At 40.6% G+C, this 22,188-nt stretch overlaps 1 protein-coding gene across 3 annotated transcripts in view; it reads left to right on the top strand.

Annotated features, from left to right (window-relative positions):
- The window catches only part of MBTPS1 (membrane bound transcription factor peptidase, site 1), a 130,565-nt gene that overhangs the window by 102,687 nt on the left and 5,690 nt on the right, over window positions 1-22,188 (top strand). For all 3 annotated transcript variants that reach the window (XM_073605446.1, XM_073605445.1, XM_073605444.1), the window contains 11 exons: window positions 1,375-1,536; window positions 4,411-4,555; window positions 4,918-5,106; window positions 5,531-5,703; window positions 8,182-8,297; window positions 13,292-13,448; window positions 14,365-14,489; window positions 14,583-14,660; window positions 14,910-15,050; window positions 15,990-16,121; window positions 19,365-19,491. In XM_073605446.1, coding sequence (XP_073461547.1) covers window positions 1,375-1,536; window positions 4,411-4,555; window positions 4,918-5,106; window positions 5,531-5,703; window positions 8,182-8,297; window positions 13,292-13,448; window positions 14,365-14,489; window positions 14,583-14,660; window positions 14,910-15,050; window positions 15,990-16,121; window positions 19,365-19,491 — 1,545 coding nt within the window. The remainder of the gene's footprint in view (window positions 1-1,374; window positions 1,537-4,410; window positions 4,556-4,917; window positions 5,107-5,530; window positions 5,704-8,181; window positions 8,298-13,291; window positions 13,449-14,364; window positions 14,490-14,582; window positions 14,661-14,909; window positions 15,051-15,989; window positions 16,122-19,364; window positions 19,492-22,188) is intronic.

Here is a 22,188-nt window from a genome sequence, read left to right on the forward strand (position 1 = left end):
CTAGCTGGTCTAAAGCCACTTTTGACGTAAAGGGACACTTTTTGGTTGCTATGGACAATCTCCAGTTTCCAGGCAGAAAGAACAGTGTATATCGTGTATATCATGTAAAACTGCATGCAGGGCATAGGATAAAGCACTGGGGACAAAAGGGATGTGAAATAATTTCATACAGTACTGTAATCTGTAAGATTACAGTACTGTATGTATTATGATTTTTACTTTTTTTTTAATTTGCCGCCAGGCTCAGCCCCCGTGCGTCGCGCCGCTCGCAGGGAACGGAGCCTGGCACGGAGAGGCTTCGGAGGAGGACGGAGCCCTCGGACACTGCGGGGGACATCGCAGGATCCCGGGGACAAGGTAAGTAACGCCGCCCCAGGATCCTGCAATGCGATCCCGAGTGTGGCTCGGGGTTACCGCTAATGGTACTGAATTTTAACCCCGAGCCACACTCGGGAAAACCGCCAGGGAGGTTAAAGTGAAATAAAGACAAAAGTTCTTTTGGGAGTAGGTTAGGGTTTATCTTTTCACTGCCAGGGTCATTTTTGTGTGTGTTTTTTTGTTTGTTTGTTTGTTTTGTTTTTGTTTTTTGCAAACGTTATAAAAAATCATAATTAGTCCTAAAGATTAGTTAAATCTTTCAAACAGTATATATTTTCTGAAAGGCAGAGACCTTGGAGTATAAAATGTCGATAGTCCCAGTTTTTAACATTACATGATATTCACTTAACGGTTTATCAAGCACAAATTTTCAGTGGTAAAATGTAAACGTTTAGTTTGCACAAAGTGAATAGATATCCCCCCCACCCCCCTTCCCCCCAGGGGGTCTATGAAACGGCCACTGGAAGGCTTCTGAAAGTTGCCAACTTGTCTGATTTATACCCCCAGCTGCTGCTGATGTAGGACATACTTCAGTGATGGTAAAAGGGGGAGAAATCCTGTCAAGTTGTTTGCCATCTGTGTCCCATTGGGGGGTTTTCCCTTCATTTCCGTAGACCCAAAAAAAAGTGAGACTTTCCAATGTGGGTAAAATCGCCTTTTAAAAAATTGTCGCCAGATAAAGTTTTTTTTTTTTACTGTTTCCTATTCCTGTTCCAGTGGCAACTCAAAAAATGTAGGGCTTCCCAGGGACAAAGATCACCAGACCAAATAAAGAGGGTGAATCTTCACAACGGAGGCACAGAAGGCATTTCAAAACCTGACATGGTTGCTAACTCTTCCCTAGGCTGTCCAGGGCTAAAAGTGAAAAAACAAAAAAAAAACAAAAACATGGCTTATAGTTTGCATTTATTCAGTTATACATTTCCTTCAGTGTACCTTTATTTGCTAAAACACATTCTATACTGCTAATGACCTTCTACTAATGTGTTCCTCCAGTACCGTTCAGAAGCGGGAGATGGTAAACCCAGCCAGTATGAAACAGGCCCTCATAGCTTCTGCTCGTAGGCTTCCCGGAGTAAATATGTTTGAGCAGGGACACGGCAAGCTGGATCTTCTCCGAGCCTACCAAATCCTCAACAGTTACAAGCCACAGGCTAGGTAATTTTCTTTCGTTATGTCTAATACTATTGAGAAATTGTACTTATTTTCTAATATAACCATCTCATACATTTTGTACTGGATTTGCTTCTGTAAATATCCATAAAACAAATGTGGGTTTCTGACATAAAATCTGGGTTTGGGTGGGGGGAAGAGTCTTGATGATATTGGCTATATTGTAGTAAGGTTAGCATAATAAGTTGCATGTTTGGCAATGAGGAGGTAATGGGAATTCTAGTTTTTATTGAGTAAGAATACAAGATGAGGAGAAAGGCAAAACCCATTTCCAATGGGGTAAAGAAAGTCAAGGACACTGGTCTGAACAAGATAGAATGTTTGAGGGTTCAAAGTATGCTGACACATTTTGGGTAGCTGTACCTTTCCTCAGGTCTAGATAACATTTTATTACCAGTTGATCCTAGAATTCATATAAGACCAGTCAGTAATGGGAGATACTACTTGGATTTCCTACTACTACCAGTGTTTTCAACCCTTTGGATATGGACAATGACCCTCTAGAGTGATAATGATCATATATTTCTACTCTGTCGCCTATGGCCACCCCATATACTGCTGACTGAAGGCCTTTAGCTGCCGTTGTGCTGGACCTCTGGTGTGCCCCTGAATCTTAACAGAGCCATGGACTACCTCCTAGGCATATCCACCCTCAATTTATTAATATATATTCTGCAGGATAGAATCTCTTTATAGATTAGAATTGGGTATTGCACTACACAGAGGAACCTTGACAAGGCAGTGTGGCTTTCGCATCTATTGGCAAATGGGTGCTGGGAAACTATCGTAATCGTGCAGTACAGGACACAGGCTGAAATTTCATAGACCTTACATTATAGGCTGTACTTTCAGGTGATTTGTACACTGTCAAGCTTTTTAAGACACAACCTTTGGGCACCCCCCCACTTTAACCCTACTCCACTCCGAGAATCCTCCAGTTTTTTGCTAGTGTCCTAAGGTGATGAACCTCTTCTCCTTGACCAGGAGAAGAAGAAATGAGAAGAAGTTATGAAGAAATAACTCTTAGCTTAGTTACTTTAATATTTTCTAGGGGTGCACAGAATGGAAATTTTGGTGCCGAAACCAAAAATGAAGGATGCACTAGGCTGATGCCGAAAATGACAGTTTTTAAAAATATATTTATTTTTATATGCAATTGTTTTAATTTTCAACTTTTTTAAATAAATATCTATTTAAATTAACATTAATTTATTGTTGGCCATTGTTGGAACCTTTAGTGGAAGAAAGGTCGAGAAAAATGCAGTCTGCGGTCTCTGACCATCTCTTGTATCATGTCCTCAGTCTCTAACCATCTCTTGTATCATGTCCTCAGTCTCTAACCATCTCTTGTATCATGTCCTCAGTCTCTAACCATCTCTTGTATCATGTCCTCAGTCTCTAACCATCTCTTGTATCATGTCCTCAGTCTCTAACCATCTCTTGTATCATGTCCTCAGTCTCTAACAAACTCTTGTATCATGTCTGCAATCTCTTACTTAAACCTAAACACACTGCTAATAGTATTAGCAAAATTTCCATTCGGTGCACCTCTAGCAGACATGATACAGGAGACGGTTAGAGACTGCAGACATGATACAAGAGATCAATGCAGCCTCACCAGTGTCCATCAAATGCAGCTTCACCAGTGCCTGTCAGATGCAGCCTACCTGTCAGATGCAGCAGCCTGCGTGTGCCTGTCAGATGCAGCAGCCTGCGTGTGCCTGTCAGATGCAGCAGCCTGCGTGTGCCTGTCAGATGCAGCAGCCTGGCGATCTAAGGAGGGGGGACACTGGGGAGGCTGCATCTCATGACAGGAGTGAGAAGAGCAGGAGGGAGGGGAGACTCTGGCAAGGACGCATCGGGATGATGCATGTGCGGCACCCAGCGGGATGGCCCTGCCCCTTTTTCGGCTCCATTATTGGCACTTTTTTTTTTTTTGGCCACCTGACGAAAACAACATTTTCGGCAGCCAAAATTTTGGTACACCACTAATATTTTCCTTTTGAATTCTTCAATCAACATTTCACTGTCTTCTAATACAACTATAGAAGCAGTGCCTTCGGATTGGTGCAACCCTGGTAAAACCTTAGGAACTGTACCTGGACCCTATCCTGTGAGGCTAGCCTGTAGTGTTTCCGGCTCTGCATCTTGCTCGGGTGCTCATCTTGGCACTTTGTGCAATGCATGCAGTTAGCCGCAGGGTGCTGTAAGGTCCAGGGCTGAACTCTTGTATTGTTTTGTGAAAAGCTCTTTCTATGTGTACCTTGCATTTAAAAGCTAGTTTTACCTTGAATAGAGCGGTTGATATTTTAGCTTTGTTTTACATGTTCTAGGGTAGCTGATTTTAAATGTTTTATTCAAAGATTCATCTCCAAGATACATAGTTTGACAAAAAAAAAAAAGCACGGTATATGATAAATTAACAAGAAATATCCTATTCGACATGCAAATGGAAGGTTGTTGTGATCAGGCCTCCCAAATTACAGAACATCTTGTACATTACATAGAATACCAATGACATTTGCATGTAACATGAGGCTTCGTATGAGTCGGGATCATGATTGAAGAAAAAGGCGTAACTAGTGCAAGCTGTTTCTTGCAGCAGGGATTTTCCATCGGTCAGGTACATTTGCCAGTGCAAGACAGATTTTACAATAGAAAAGCATGGAGAAAAAGCTACCAAGGAAAGAGGGGGTAAGGAAAAGTGGTGTAACGGTGGGGAAAAAAGCTGATTTTACTGCTTACACAGACAGATTTTTGTTCCTTTAAATTGCAAAAGTGGTGAAGCCTTTGCTTCTCTATTGTCTAATTATTTAATGTACTTATTTATTTACTTTTTTTTTTTTTTTTCTCTTACAGTTTGAGCCCTAGTTATGTTGACCTGACAGAGTGTCCGTACATGTGGCCGTACTGTTCTCAGCCTATTTATTATGGTGGCATGCCAACCATTGTCAATATCACTATTCTAAATGGTATGGGAGTCACTGGAAGGATTGTGGACAAGGTAATATTTATTATGTAACATCTTTACAAAGCATATGAAAGTGAACTGAGAATTACTCATTTTGATGCAAGATGTAACGTAAAAGGCAAGTAGGGTTTAGAAGAGTTACAAAGTCAATGGGACTCTTTGCTAGGAATTAATCTATAACCAATGAAATACATTGACTTTCGCTGGGTGTGAATAGTGCCTAAAATGTATACATGTGAAAATTGCTAAATATTTTTCAGACCATAGTCAAAATAGTATCATACTGTAAGTAAATTTCTCTTTTTTTTTTAATGGTATGGAACAGAAAAATATGATGTGACATCACATTCTTGGTGACAAACAACAATGATAATTTCACTTTTTAATCTTTGCAGCCAGAATGGCAGCCATATCTACCACACAATGGGGACAACATTGAACTGGCATTTTCCTATTCCTCAGTACTGTGGCCATGGTCTGGCTATTTGGCTATTTCTATCTCCGTAGCAAAGAAGGCATCATCATGGGAAGGCATTGCTCAGGGTCATGTGGTGATAACTGTATCATCTCCAGAGGAAAATGGGGTGTGTATAAGTCTGACAATGCAACCTTGTTATCCTAAGCATGTTTCTTATACTAATATGGCATGGTATGTACAATATATTATGAGCTGTCTGAACTTGAAGTGATGGACACATCTGCAGTAGCCTGCCTTGATCTCCTTTAGTTGGTTTGCTTGTGCATTCTTGGAAAAGATTCTGTTGCTCTTGAACCTTACAGTGGATTGGCTCAGAAATCTGGTTTAATTTTAGTAACTAAACATTTAGTTTGTTTCCTGTAGTATTTCTCATTATTATTATTATTTATTATTATACATTTTTTTTTCTTCAGGTTTTGGGTATCTTGATTGAGTATTGTGGCCTTCTAGTACTTTAGATTAATTGTAGAAATTTCAAATTAATTTGGGTCTACTGTATGTTAAATCGTTCCACCTTTATTTTTCTGTAGGTAAATAATGCAGCAGAGCAATTTTCCACTGTCAAGCTGCCAATTAAAGTTAAAATCATTCCCACTCCACCGCGTAGCAAGAGGGTTCTATGGGATCAGTACCACAACCTCCGATATCCACCTGGTTATTTCCCTCGAGATAACCTTAGAATGAAAAATGACCCCTTGGACTGGTAAGCAAATACTGCCCATTTTAAATTGTACACGAACCTTAGTCTTCCATGTGTTGCTCAACTTTTGGGTGATTCCAAGTAAATTGGCTAAAATTTGAGCCATGGATGGCCCTGTCAGAACTTTTCAACTCAACAAAAGTTGATTTTTTTTTTTTTTTTTTTTCTTAAAGGAGCCAGGTCAAAATATGTTGACTAAACCGTTACTGGATCCAATCAGATACAGTTACTCTTTAGATAATCTGCGCATGCTAGCTATCAGAATACGGTAGCCGACAGGGAATATTCCTCCTTCCACATTGTTGGTGTATGGAGAAATTCTATTTTTCTTGTTCCGCCCAGAAGGCTGAGTGAGAGAGACCTAGATGTATATGGCTAGCCAAACAATTAAAGTGGATGTAAACCCAATGTCATCCTTTCTAAACTACTGCCATAGGGGTTATCTATAAGGATATACATGCCTCCTACATGTATCTTCACCTGTCAAATGTCTCCCCTCTGTCTGTTATTAAACCCGAAAAACTGCAGATTCTGTGGGTGGGTCTGTTGTCTGGAGCTCGGTGGGAGGAGTTGTGATGTCAGTAGACTCCCCGCCCACCTCTACACTACCCTTGTCAATATGCATTTTCTCCTGTGTATTTCTAACACTGAATTTCTGCTGTGATCTCTAACATCCAGTGAAAAGTCAGGAAAGTAACCACATGACTTCAGTATGCCAAATCATGCTGAGGTGTGGAACAACCAATCCTTGCAGAGCTGCTGAAGAAAGGAGTGGGGGAGGGAATTAAAAAATAATGCCTATGTCTTAGGCTGTCACTCACAGCAAGGGGGAGGATTTGACAAAGTTTTTCTCAGTTTGTCAAGATTTTTCTCACTGAACAATAAAAGAGGATTGCTCAGAGATGGATTAACTCTGTGTGGCAAGATTGGGCTCAAACATTTTCGGGTTTACATCCACTTTAAGTTTTTTTTTTTTTTTTTTTTTACTATACTTTGGCCTGTTTGACTATTGAAAGCCTATTGTTATCTGTTTGAGTGCAAAAAAAAAATACTTTATTCTATCAGAAATAATCTAATGAAGCTCATCTGCTGAAATCTGAGTTTTCTGTGCTGTCTACTTGTGCTTCATTCTATATTACTTTGTTTCTAGCTATGTCAGTATTTTGTAGGCTTATCCTAGGGTGACAGCGCTGCTTCTCCATAGATACAGTACAGTGCTGCTTCTCCATAGATAGAGTACATTGTTCTAGGATAGGAAATGTATTACGGACAGGATTGCCAGGTGGAAAAAAAAAAAAAAAAAAAACCCTGAAAAAGACAACAATTGCAACCGGTACATTTAGCCTCCAGTCACACGAGTGTGACTTGTCATGTGATTTGATAGTTTCAAATTACATGACAAGTCACACCCTATTGCCCGCAACGAAAGCGGTCCTATCAGCGCCACTCCATCAGAGTCTCACCGATTTTGAAATTAGTTCTTGCGCTACTTTTTCCTAGTTCAGGTGGGACTTGCATAGACATCTATGCATGAAGTCACACAGATGGTCTTCCAAGTTGCACCTGAAGTCACAATGACCTGAAATTTGTGCAGCTTCAAGTGAAGTCACATGATTTCAAAGCCACGTTCGTTATGACCAAAGGTTTAAGGTGTAAGCTGCAGTGCATTACGTTTTTGTTCCTGGGTTTCACATTTAACTTTAAGAATTCTCATTGCCACCCCCTGGTGTTCATTTATTACCTCACCTCCAACTTCTTCAGAAGTGTCAGCAAATATATTGCTTTGGCTAGTTTATATATAAAACATAAGAGAGTTTTGATGCTCAGTGTTGGGTCCTATAAACTTATTGTTACAGATATAGCTTTCGAAACCTAGTTTTATGTAAAGTTGCACTTTAAAGTGACTGGTAAAGGCTGCATTTTTTTCATAAACTTGCCTGCTCTGTGCAAGGATGTTTTATAGAGCAGCCCCTTGCCACCTCTTCCATGGTCCCATGCCGAAACTCTCCGCTCTGCCTCTTTGAGTGCCTCCTCAGCAAGCCATATGCTGATTAGACCCTCATGCGGGCGCATTCATGTGAGTGAAGGTCGAGTCTGTGGAATCACACAGCGCAGCTCAGTCCCGTCCCCCCACTGCGTCCTCACTAGATTTGACTGACAGCAGCAGGAGCATATGGTTCCCACTGAGCTCAGAGCTTCCAGTGAAGAGAGAAGAGCTGCAGCAAATTGGCACAGTGCTGGATCGAGAATGGACTCGGGTAAGCGTTTAAGGCTGGGGACTGGGGGGTAGCTGCTTTTGAAAGATTGTTTACCTTTAATGCAGAGAAAGCATTGAAGTAAAAAAAAAAAACCTTTTGAGTTTAGTACCACTTTTTTTTTTTTTTTTTTTTTCCTGAGTTTGTCCTGCTCTACATAATATATAGACTGTAATTAAAAGAAATGTAATAATAGCAAATGCTATGTATGTTTATTATCTCCCAGGAATGGGGATCACATCCATACCAATTTCCGTGACATGTACCAACACCTGAGGAGCATGGGCTACTTTGTGGAGGTTCTGGGCTCACCATTCACATGCTTTGATGCCAGCCAGTATGGTAGGTGCTTTTTGTGTGGTCCAGTTGTATTAAAGTGACACTAAACTCTGGTTACAAAAAAAAAAAATGATTCTTAACTCAAAGTACCTTCTATTTCTCTGTTGCCTCTAAATCTCTAAATTCCTTTTTCTTGCTGCTGTTATCCAACTACTTGTTAGAGGGTGGCCACCATTTCTTGCTTGCTCCTTAGATAGACTAGGGACTATAGACAATAGACTATGGAATTTGTATTGTGCAAAGTGCAGTACACATGACCGCATATAACACGCAGTGTTTATTCCAAACAAACGATAGGGGGGAAGAGGCTCAGGAGCCCATGAAGGATGGGAAAGGAGAAGTTCAGGAGCCCATGAAGGACGTTACAAGATGGCAGTAAAACTCCATAGGAAACAATTTCATGATTTTTGGAGAATAAGGATTTAGTTTAGTGCCACGTTTAAGCTAATAACTGAATATAACCATTCATTGGTTGTATGTGAAGAGTTAAAGTTAAAATGGAGCTAAACTTTATCTGAGCACCACAAACCAAAAAACGATTTAAATTTTTAATAATTCAAAGCAAGCTCACCCACCCATCAATGTCTTCATGCTTTATTTTGTCGAGAAATCACTTTGAAAATCAGCCTCCTAACGTTTTTTTGCCATTGCCATCTTGAGTAAGGGCAGATGATTCATGTAGCATGTATTCCTCCCCTCCTCCAGATGAAAGAAAATAATATCTATGAAGACACCTAAGATGTATGATGTCATTTTGGCCTAGGCCAGAAAGCGGCTGAAGAAATGTTTAACAACATTTTTTAAACAAGATTACATAATATACCATCCTATCTATTTACTAATGCTAGCAGCATAAGGGTTAAAAATAGTTGATGATCAAAAGCGCTTAGTTCAGCTTTAAAGTGGTTGTAAACCGCAGTCATGGAATCTGAGCAAAGCACATAAATCTGTAGTGATTTCTTATATCTATCCAAAGCCTAGTACACACGATGAGATTATTGGACACATGATCGTCCCTTTTTTTTGGTAACTTTTCAGCAGACAGCTTGTCTATTCAAAACACCATTCTGCTGTATGAAGGGGGTGGTGTGCCTTTCCTCCAATCAGCTCTCACATGCTGTTACTGCAACCGATTTGCCCTCTCCTCTGTGCTCCTGACAGATGAAGAAAGATTTTAACACTTTTCTGCCTATTTGAAGGGGTGTAGGGAATAGAGTACCTTAGATAAACAAAAACTTATGTAGGCGGATTTGTTTAATCTCTGCGTATCATCTTTGGCTGTTCACTTCACTGAGTATATATGAGTAATCCACTTTTAATTCCTTTTCATATCCAAAACAACAAACATTTTCATGGTAAAACCTCATACATTAGTACTATTTTTTATTTTATTACGGTTTAAACAAATTCCGAGTGTACTTCATATTGAGTTTACATACAGTTAGGTCCATATATATTTGGACACAGGCACAATTTTCATACTTTTGGCTCTGTATTTAAATTTAAAACGAAACAATCCAAATGAATTTGAAGTGCAGACTTTCAGCTTTAATTCAAGGGGTTGAACATAAATATCAAGCACAAATTGTAGGAACTGCAACCATTTTTATACACAGTTCCTCCATTTTCAGGGGCTCAATTGTAATTTGACAAATGAATATAATCATAAATAAAATGTTAATTTTTAATATTTTGTTGAGAATCCTTTACTCTGGTACCCATGGACATTACCAAAGACTGGGTTTCCTCCTTTTCTGAAGCTTTGTCAGGCTCTAACTGCAGCTGTCTTCAGTTGTTCTTTGTGAGTCTTTCTGCCTTTAGTTTTGCCTTCAGCTTCACGTTTTACCTGCCTAATTGATGAAGAAATAACAAAAGCGTAACCCACACCTGGCCATGAAATCACTTTTGATTAAATTGTCCAATTACTTTTGGTCCATTGAAAGGGGGGGGGGGTGGCTATTCTTAAGAGCTGTAATTCCTAAACCCTTCCTCCAATTTGGATGCATGTACCCTCAAATTTAAACGTGAGAGTGTGCACTTTCAGTCCATATCCATTATATACAACAAGTTAGGTTGGGACTTTATATGAGACCATGACCATCCAGTGTACAGGTCTCCATCCCTATATATATATATATATATATATATATATATATATATATATATATATATATATATATATATATATATATATATATATGAAAAATATGGGGGAAGGGGAAATTGGGACTTTATATGAAACACAACACTAGGGCAAGCTAAGTCATCAGGTGTAGAAAATGTTTTGAATTTAATGATACCACATGAGAAACAGAGTGCAATAGATGATACTCACATATAATCAGTAAATATGGTACAGAATAGGTAAAACATGACAATAAGACATAATATAGTAACAAAGTAGCATGTTAAACACTATAGCAGAAGGTAAGTTACAGTATCATCGGCATTACACCCAACATGTGTATACATATTCAATATTGTATTATAATAAAACTGATGACTAAAACACTAAAAATGCCCATGGTAGATGCATATTGGCTGTGACATGTCAAAAAGTAGTAAATGCTCAGTTGTAAATGCTCGACGCGTTTCGTGGAAGTTTGTCCACTCATCAGGAGCAGCTATCTGGAAATATCTAGAATATAGTGTAGAGTAGTAATTAATAATATTTAATTACAACAGGAAGAGGGGGAGCATTAACGCTGGTCCTAGCACTCTTACCTGTGGGTATATGGTATAATGGTGGTAGAGCATATATAATATACGATGGTAGGAGTTATTAAGGGGTGAATATGGCATCCCCCCGGGAGCTGAGGAGGTAACCAAGCAGCGGCATGACGAGGCAATACAGGGTACTGTGTAGAAATAGGTAGTAGGAAGATTCCCCTTTGGTTTCCAAATTGATAGTGTAGGATAAGGCATAAACCCAAGGTATCTGTAATATATTAGAAGTGGGTATGTAATAGTAAGCAAAAATGGGTATTGTTGGATGACCAAAAGGTGGAAGGTATAGTGTAGAATAAAGGTGAGGCAATGGTGAAGGGGCTGAGGGAGACCAGCCAGGTGAAGGCAAGGGAACCAGTGAAATGGGAGAAAGGAGAAAACCCACCATGCACACAAAGTGTACAGAGTGGGGGAACAGTGCATAGAAGTAAATGTGAACAGGGGCCAGTGAATAGGGATTTAAAAGCCATATTCACCCCTTAATAACTCCTACCATCGTATATCATTATATATGCTCTACCACCATTATACCATATACCCACAGGTAAGAGTGCTAGGACCAGCGTTAATGCTCCCCCTCTTCCTGTTGTAATTAAATATTATTAATTACTACTCTACACTATATTCTAGATATTTCCAGATAGCTGCTCCTGATGAGTGGACAAACTTCCACGAAACGCGTCGAGCATTTACAACTGAGCATTTACTACTTTTTGACATGTCACAGCCAATATGCATCTACCATGGGCATTTTTAGTGTTTTAGTCATCAGTTTTATTATAATACAATATTGAATATGTATACACATGTTGGGTGTAATGCCGATGATACTGTAACTTACCTTCTGCTATAGTGTTTAACATGCTACTTTGTTACTATATTATGTCTTATTGTCATGTTTTACCTATTCTGTACCATATTTACTGATTATATGTGAGTATCATCTATTGCACTCTGTTTCTCATGTGGTATTATTAAATTCGAAACATTTTCTACACCTGATGACTTAGCTTGCCCTAGTGTTGTGTTTCATATAAAGTCCCAATTTCCCCTTCCCCCATTTTCCCTTATTTTTCTTACATATCCATTATATAACTATAGCTTGAATATGTTTTGGTAAATACCTGAAAAAACTAAAATTGTGCCTGTGTCCAACTATATATGGACCTAACTGTATAAGAGGCAACCTGAAAAGTGCATCATACCAATAGTGGGGAGCCTTCCAGCCTAGAAGAACACGATTACTGCTAGCGGCTATAGCGGCTGGCAGTAATCTCATGCCAAAAATCCAACAGGCTGGTTGTACTGAACTTGATGGCTGGATCGACTTAAAGCGGTGTTCCGCCCAAAAAAAAAAAATTAAAAGCCAGCAGCTACACAATGCTGCAGGTGCTGGCTTTTAACAATAGGACACTTGCCTGTCTTGGAGTCCCGCAATGTCAGCACCGCAGCTGATGTTTCCATCAGCTGTCGGGTGCTGCCGCAACCATTGCAAGTAAGGGTACTCGGCAGTGTAGCCTAACGGCTTCACACCAGGAACCGAACTGCGGATGTGTGAGGCCCCGCTTTTCTCTTCTACTGGCCCGGCGACAGGGAGAGGAGGAGGGAGCCCCGTGGTGATGTCACGGGCCGCGACCCAGACTCCCGGAAGTGAGAACAGGTATCCTATCCCCCCCCCCCCCAAAAGGTGCCAATTGTGGCACTGGAGGGAGAGAGGAGACAGATGAGCAGAAGTTCCACTTTTGGTTGGAACAACCAGTCTGCTCATACATGGATAGAAACTTGGCTGGTCCCTGCTGAACCTGCCGAGATTCAATCTATTTATGGACGGCTTAATGCAGTTACATCCATCAGAATCATCTGAATGAAGATCCTTTATCTATTGGTAATGGTCTGAGTGTGTAAAACTAAAAGAATAAACAGTCGGTGCTCTAATCAAATATCCAGCTACTTGCATAAAGGGTCCGTACACCTCTACCACATAAGACATTAGAACAAAAATTGCAGCCCTAAGCAAAACTTATAATATGTGACATACAAATAAAGTACTGTGCAAATAAAGTCCCAAAAGGAACTTAAAACATCACCAAACGGATGGGTTACCAGATGATAAGCAGCAAAAGATCCTAATTCATTCTACAACTGGAGCTTACTAGTTGCTCTAAGTAAATACGTATTTGCACTTCTTTGTTAGCAAAATGTGTGTGGGTGTGTGTGCTTTGCAGGGGATGTGATCAATGAATGTAATCTGTCTCTGTCTGGTTCTTCAGGAACCTTATTGATGGTTGATAGTGAAGAAGAGTTTTTCCCTGAGGAGATTTCTAAGCTTCGCAGAGATGTCAGCAATGGCCTCTCTTTAATCGTCTTTAGCGACTGGTACAACACATCCGTCATGAGGAAAGTCAAATTCTACGACGAAAACACCAGGTACAAGCAGTTTGTATATTGTTCCTCTCGTGATGTTCGCATGTTCAACTTAGGAGTCTCTTTTGCGTTCAGCTAACATGCTGCTGTTAGTGAGAACATGTTGGGTAAAAGTTCCTTTTACAAAAACATAAAAACCTTTAAATGCAGTTACAGATTTTCTAAAGTTATGTATACTGTATATGCTGAAACTCCTTAAAATAGAAGTATGGACATTATTATTATTTTTATCAGTTCTCCCCTCCGAGCAGAGAGCTGTGACTGTCAGTGAGCGGCTCTCTGCTCTCCCCTCCAGCACTCGCTGTAGTGACGGGCTGGGAGGTGCTGGCTCAGGCTCTCGGCGGACCGCTGAGAAGCTGAACCAGCTGCCAGTCCAGGCATCTGGGTGGATTCTGACCATATGGTCGGCATCGCTCACGTAGCTGACAACGGACTTTTGCCTGCTGTCAGCTGAAACAAGGTCAAAGAAATGCAAAATTTGGTGCACTCCTGTGAACCACAGGAGAAATACAGCCAAAATGGCTTTGGCTATACTTCTCCTTTTAATCATTGACTAAAGTGACCTATTTTACAGAAGCAAAAAATTGTCATTCAATAGTATAGAGCCTCCTTGAAAAGTGGCTTGTATAATGGCTAGGAAGGAAGATATTCTTCAGTGCAGGAAGTGACAATGACACTGCATTTCTGGCAAGAGCAACAGATATTTGCTGGAAATGTTCTTGGCTTGAAAAAGAAAATTAATGCAGCCACCATGTCAGGTCTGTAAGCTGCAATATATTGCATTTTTGTTCTTGGGCTTGGGTATCTTTATAATTTTATAAATGTTATTACTCATAAATGACTTTAAGTATACAATGACTGGGTGGGGACATCATTTAAATGTTTGTATTCCAAAGAAAGTTGTTTTTTATGCTTCTAGGCAGTGGTGGATGCCAGACACTGGAGGGGCAAATATACCAGCCTTGAATGACTTACTATCTGTTTGGAATATGGCTTTTAGTGATGGTATATATGAAGGAGATTTTACCATGGCAAATCATGACAGTAAGTGCTATTAATATATATTTAATTCAGTTAAAGTCTACCTGTTCTAAATATTTTTCTCTTGCTAATAATTCACATCTTATTGAATTTCAGTGTATTATGCATCGGGTAGCAGTATTGCAAAATTTCCAGAAGATGGTGCTGTTTTGTCACAAACTTTAAAGGACCAAGGTACTGTGTGCCGTATCATTGAGTATACTTTTTTATTTTTGTTTGTGTTTGTTAGATATTTATTTTTTGCTTGTTGTGTTCTTAAGCTGTCTAAACATAAAATCCTGTAGATGCTCTGATATATTTTGCCAAATTCTGTTGTATTTATTTCCTTTGGTTGTTTTATGTCTTTAACTTGTTTCACTAAACTACTTTTCTTAAAGCTGATGGTTTTTATTTTTTTTACAATAATCTCATCCTCTTTGTCAGGACTTGAAGTTTTAAAGCAGGAAACTTCTCTGGTTGAAAATATCCCTGTGCTTGGACTGTACCAAACTCAGACTGAAGGAGGAGGGAGAATTGTCCTTTATGGGGACTCCAACTGCTTGGATGACAGCCATCGTCAAAAAGGTATTTTCATCAATCTAGTGAAATAGTTCAAACATAAGGTGTTGTGATATCTATCTATTCTGGGTGATGAAGAATAATTTAATATTAATGATTCATTAGTAGCTCTGTGTAATCCTTATTGCAGTGACTATTGACCAAGAAATGTCATTTCAGAGCTGCTAGATATCTATGAAATGTTAACCAAAAGTATTGGGACCCAATGGGCAATGGCATAAATGACATACTTTTGCCAATTCTACTACGCAGGATATGATCTACACCATATTACCAAAAGTATTGGGACAAACACATGAACTTTAATGGCATCCCAGTCTTAGTCCATAGAAAATATGCATATGCTAGCGCTCAGGATAGTGGATAGTCTCAATTTAATGATCTTCACTAAGTCCAAGATACAATGGAGTGTTGCACAGCAAGTGGTTCTAAATGCATACTCTCATAGGTCAGTCAGCCATTCTCAGACACTTGTTCATAAGCAATTAGACAAGGTGGACCATTGATTTTGATAACTGGGCATTACATGAGTTAACGCTCTGATAGATAATGAACCTGTGCTTGTATTGAAAGCCCTGGCTAATCTTGTATGTATAATCAATGATTTGTTCTTTTTATGTATGGAAAAGTAAAGCATTCACCATTTCCAATGTTGGCAGAGCCGAGGAGAAATATTAGGAGATAGATAGATAGAGCGAGAGAGAGAAATTAGACGGGCATTAGAACATCTTTTTAGAAGATTTGGAAACTAAAGTAAAGTTCAGGTATATGTTGCATACCTTTTATCAAATATAGTGGAATGGTTCGTAAAAATATTTGGTTAAGTGCGTGGGGGGGTGTGGATTGTACTGGTTCCGCCAAGCGGCATTCCTAAATTTATTTGGTTATATGCCTTGTAATAAACTGCTCATTTAAGGCTGACTTGAAAGTACTGTCGATTTGTAGATTGCTTTTGGATGCTTGATGCCCTCCTGCAGTATACATCCTATGGAGTCTTACCAGCAAGTCTCAGTCACTCTGAAAACAGGCAGAAACCACCAACTGGTGAGGGGACCCCACAGCCAGAGAGGATGGAAGGTAAAGACATTTATCCTTTTTTTTTGTTTTTTTTTATTTCCAAATTGAGATGTATAATTTTTGTTTTAATATGACATTTTTTTTTCAGAACAGCTTATCTTACTGAGGCTACCATAAATGGTCTATCTGATTAAAACACCCGCAGTACTCATCTCAAAATGTGATTTGGCAATGTAGACGTTTGCCCTGTTTCTGTGTAGTTTGAATTTGAATGAGAAGTGATGAGCGTAACCAAAATATGACAAGTATATATATATATTTCCAGGAAATTGGGTGACTATTTTATTTTGAAAGTGTAGTTTATCTGCCACAGCAGAGCCCTTGTGGGTCTTCTGGAGCAAGGGGCTGTTGCCCCAGTACCTGCAGCAGGACCGTTTTAGGGGTTCTACTCAACCTGCTCAGTTCCCAGACAGTAAGGGAGTATGTGCGCTATCTTGGATCTCAAAGCACGAAATGACCTAATTTGGCTCCTGAAATTCTGCAATAAATCCACCATGACTGTCAAAGCCTCCCCATTAGGAGGCTTTCTGGCTTTTGTGGACACCAAGGATAATGCGTGCTTACATATTTTCCCATGCATCAGTGGTTCCTTCGCTCTAATGTGGGTCCCCAGCACTTCCAGTTTGTGACCTTGCCATTCACCCCTTCTTCTACTCAGTGAATGACCTCAATTGTACTGGCCCCTGTGCTTGCCATGCTATACTCCCAGGCCATCCCCATTGTGGGATATCTGGAAGACCTCCTGTTGAGGAATCAGTAGGCACAAGTTCTGTCTGATTAAAACGGCATGGACAGTTCAGAGCTTGCAAAGGTTTGGCTGTATCATTAACCTTCAGAAGTTCATTCTGGTTCTGAGTCCCGTTCTAGATCAAGCCAGAGTTATTCTTTCCTAGGAGGAACTTTAAATTCTCTGCTTCTAGACTTGGACTCATCAAAAATCCTCACGATGGATGCCACCCTGTCATTGCTAAAAGTGAGAGTCCACCTCCTGTAAAGTCTATCGTAGCACTTGGAAGGCATACTTTGCTTAGTGCAAGGAAAGGAAAACTTTCATCCTGGAATGTTCTCAGTGGGTCTGGAGCAGCATATGGCTCCGGGACCATCAAGGGGTAGATTTGGACTCTTTGTTCTGTAAAAGAACCCTTTCTGGTTTTACACAGGAAAAAGGTGATGATAAGGCCTAAAGTCCCCTTCTTTGGGTGGTTTCGGACTTTCGGGTCCGGGTTTGGGTAGATTGTATCCCCTCATCTGACTCATGCACAGCTGCACAGGCAAGTGGCTCTGATTGTGTAGCTGTGCAGTGCTGCTCCCCACCGACCCTCCTCCCCTCTTGTTGATCCTGGGTGCTTGCATGACATTACCTGGGATGGACAGGAAGGGAGGATTGGAGTAAGGGGTGGCAGGGAACAGTGCAGCAGAAGGTGGACTCATTACGGCCACTTCCCTGCTTAGCTCTGCAAATGAAGAAGACCGCTGCCCTGTCATTAGCCCTGATCCCGTGTAAGTTATATTTTATAATTCTATTATTTAATGCTAATTCTAAAAATAATTGCTATATAAAACAGCTGTTCTGTAAGCTGTAGATCTGAACATTATTTCAGGGGTTCTCCAAAATCTCAAACTTTTTTTGCCAAGGCTTCCTCCAAGGTAAAATTCTAGATAAAGTTTGTACTGTGTGTGTCTACCTTGCAGCCACTGCTTCAAGACTGAATCTGTCATCCCTGATGATCCCCAAAAATAGGAGGCTGCTTCTTTGACAGATTGTCATCGAAGCTTATGGACCTAAAGGATCAGGCTCCACCCTTTCTGTCAAAGGCACAGCCTACTAAATCTGAAAGTTTCTTGGGCCTTTTTAGCATCAGGCACCACTTTTCCAGATTTGCAAGGTTGCCACCTGGTCTTCTGTTCACACTTCTAGGTTTTAACGGGTGAATGTTCAAGGCACTTCGATGTCCGCTTTTGGTCCGTTCTACAGGTGGCTCTTGAAGTTGTAGGCAGTCCTCAGTTGTGGTGGTGGGCCTGTTGGCATTTGTTGCTGTTGCCCGTCCCTCAGCCAGACTACTTTTGGACATCCCAACAGTCTCTAAATTCCTTTTCCATCAATAAACAAGTAAAAAAAAAAAAAAAAAAAAACTGGACTCTTACTTACAGTAAAATCCATTTCTTGTTTCATTGGGGGACATGTGTCCCATCCCTCTGAGTCTATAATCACCTCTGATGGTGGCTCCTTGCCACGTGATCAGCTGTAACCAAACACAGCGTGAACCAGGAAGTGCCGGTAAACGGCTTTCCTCGGTTCGCGCTTACAGGGAGAGCCGATCAGCGGCTTTCCCTGTCAGAGGGGGGGTCTGCGCTGATAATCGGCACATGGACTATCAGCCCCCATGAGAGGTGTCCATCGGCTACCAGCCTGTCAGTGCCCATAAATGTGCCAATGGGTGTCCCATCAGTAATGCCTGTCAGTGCCCTTCAGATGCCCGACAGTTGCTCCTCATCAGTGCTTCCTATCCAGTGCCGCCCATCAATTCTATATATTAGTGCCTCCTCATCAGTGCCCATTAGTGCAGTCTCATCTGTGCCCATCAGTGAAGGAGAAAACAACATTTTCTAACAAACAAAACTTTTTTTAATTCTTTTTTTAAATATTGGTCTTTTTTAGTTTAGCAAAAAATAAAAACCGCAGAGGTGATACCACCAAAAGAAAGCTCTATTTATGGGAAGAAACTGATAAAAATTTCAAATTGCGACAGAGCTGAAAATTGTCCTGGGGACAAGTGCTCTGTATTGAAGTGGTTAATCTACACAGGATGATGGATCAAGCCCACTCACTGGAATATATAATTTCTGGAAATCTAGTGTTTTAATGCACCTCTGACCATTGAAGGCAGCAGTTATTTTCCCTTGGGAGGTAAAAAATAGGCCATTTATTCCTAGTGATATTTGAAATCTGTAGCATTGTTTGTTCTGCAGACTACACAAACAGTGGGTGTTTTGCTACACAAAGGGGCTGTTATGATGGTAGATGGCACAGTGGCTTTGTGTGGTAGGAACACTTAGCATTGTACTCCTGGGATCATTTTCATCATGTTCTCCTTGTGTTTGTGTGGCTTACATGTCTGTATTGTGTTTGGCTACAATATATAAACATTAATCTGTAAGCTCCTTAAGGAGCAGAAACTAATGCAAATGGCCTGTGTCCTTTTTAGCACTATATAAACTGATTAAATAATTTTTCTTCTTTAGGAAATCACCTTTATCGCTATTCTAAAGTGTTAGAAGCACATCTTGGAGATCCCAAGCCACGTCCGTTACCAGCCTGCCCACATTTATCCTGGGCCAAACCACTGCCACTCAATGAAACTGCTCCTAGGTATGCCTATTAAAAGTGGCTTCTGTACATGCTGTATTGTAATGTGTTGTCTTTTTAACATTCACATGTGTGTAAAATTCCCCACTCCTTGGTTAAAGCACCTTCCAGGGTTAGTTCACCTTTACCAAAAAACAAGTAAGGGACATCTGTAGATGAAACCAAACTGTGCAGCTTTGGCTAAAGTTGGATAATACCCTTGCTACAGGTGTAGGCCAATTACGTACCTTCCAAAACCTGGCTGAAAAGCCTCCAGAGATGGCATTATCCCATCCTACCTTGTTGCTAGTACAAGGCTAAGGCACTCCCAGCTGTTACAGCTCATCCCCACCATCAAAGAAGCGAGCTCCCAAACCTCTGCATGTGTGTTCCACTATTTTCTGTGTTGCTGCATTGCTGAACTCAAAGCTTGTGCAACAGAAGAGAGCGGGCATGCAAGGGGGTTTGAATTGGTTGAAAGTGTCTTGGCAACTTCCTAGCAACAAGGCAGGACAAGATGATGCCATCTCGATGTTTTCAATATGGCGACAGAAGGTATGTAAATGGATACATCTACAGCAAGGGTCTTATTCATCTTCAATCACAGTTTGTTTTTATTTTACAGGTGCCCCTTACCTGCATGTGCAGTTTTTTGGTAAAGATAAGCTAACCCTTTAGCACTCCAACTTTACCCTAACTAGTCTCAAATGTACTGTAGGAATTATAAAAATACTTCTTTTTCTGATTGATATTGATTTCTAAATGATGTCGGCCTGCAATGATAGGTAATACCATCTTATCCTTTTATTTAAATGTGGAGTATGTAAACTGGAAGCTGTACATCTCCAGGCAAATATTGCTTCATGAACCCACAGCTCAAAATCCTGTCTATGTCAATCTGAGACAAAATGCAGACAGAAACAAAACTGCTTTTTTCTGTTTGTGTTTGCTTTAAGGCAATGATAAATTGTATGTATCAACAATTCTGTATTTATAAGCTCATGTAGTATTTCCGTATCCACTATGCCCAAGACCCAACGGGATTCAGGATTAGAATGCTGCACACCAATGTGCAGAGTGGAGAAATCCATGTTTAAGTGCTGTGGGTAAGGGGGAGGGACCAATCACAATTGCATCGACTGGACTTCTTCAGAATGAATCTGCATGCATGTAATGTTGTCCCTTTATGCTACTATTTTCAGCTTTCTCTCCTAACATTATGGACATTTTAAAGAGGCATGCACAGGGATTTTATGCAAAGTGTGTGACAATGAATGTAAACTTGTGTTTTATATATTTTTTTTTTTTTCTTCTACGTTGAGGAAATACCCCTCCTTTACAGACATATGTGGAAGACCTCAATTTGTGGGTATCCTTCTAATCAAAAACCATATATGAGGCAGGTGGCCTGGAGCAGCATAATGCTTGCAGTGGGCTTCCTAGATATAGTATTCGATTCATTGTGTACTTTATTTATCAAGTCTAATAATTAAATTTGCTTTTCACTGTACATAATTTGGCATTGCAATATAAATGGGAAATGAAGGAAGCCAACACTTCTAGGGTGCTGTTCCACACCACCAACATCTCATCCTTGTAATTTATCCACAGTTTGACCTATTCCATGACCATGAGTGTTCTACATATCTACTGCCTCCCACCATCCCAAGTTTAGGCAGGGTGCACAGTCTGCACCAATGGAAACTCCTTTTTCTGTTTGTAAAACTTCCATTTACAATAAAGAAATTATACCTTAAAACCAATTCCAAGAGTTCCACAATAAATGTATTCTGTGCTCCAACTAATATATTTTCTCTAATTTGGTTACTACCCATACCTCACGTGGGATGGAAGAGGAACGCAACATCCACCCCTACAAACATACTTTTTTCTGAATAGGGAACAGTTGGCACATGTCCTGGCAGACAATGTAGCCCTGACCATCCCGATTGTGCAGAGGTTCGGGTGCGTCCTGAACATTTGGAAACCTGTGCTGGAGCCGACTCTCCTCAGACTCAAGCCAGTTTTTTCCTTCCTGAAGAGAAATTACAAACCACCTGCTCCCAGCCCAGACCCCCCCCCCAGTCCAAGAGTCTCCAGAATCTCTGCTTCTGCATGGAGAGTCTTGGAGCTGATGGTAGCTCCTCAGAGGCAGTTCCATTTGCCCAGTTTCACTCCCGACCCCTACAACATAATGTTTGGTTATCATGGGACAAATTGGTCTATTCAAGAACTAGAATGACATGTCTGGCACAGAGGATCAGATTGTCCATGGCTTGGTGGCTCTGGAGTCAGGATAGCTTTTGGAAGATCCTCATGATGGATGACCAGCCTGTCGGGCTAGGGAAGAGTCATTGCCTCCCCCTCAATGCTGGGGATTTCGGCATCTGAGGAAGCACATCCCCTTATCAAAATTGTAGAACTTATGACTTTTTTGCTGTCCTTGGGGTGATGGACTATCCAGCTAGAAGGCAGTATGATCGGATTCAGTCAGACAACCCCATGACAGTGGCTTACATTAGCCATCAGTGAAGAACCAGAAGTCTTGCTGTGGCAAGAGGGTTAGAGCCAACCCATTCTGGGCACAACTTCACGTTTCTTCCTTGTCTGTCATTTAAATCCCAGGTGTGGACAGTTAGCAGGAACACTTGATGGCAGCATCTGGTCCCAAAGTAGTCATCGCTACACCCAGGGGTGTTCCAGCACCTGTGTGACAGGTGG

The sequence above is a fragment of the Aquarana catesbeiana genome, linkage group LG11, assembly GCF_042186555.1.
Source record: "Aquarana catesbeiana isolate 2022-GZ linkage group LG11, ASM4218655v1, whole genome shotgun sequence".
NCBI classification, from domain to species: Eukaryota; Metazoa; Chordata; class Amphibia; order Anura; family Ranidae; genus Aquarana; species Aquarana catesbeiana.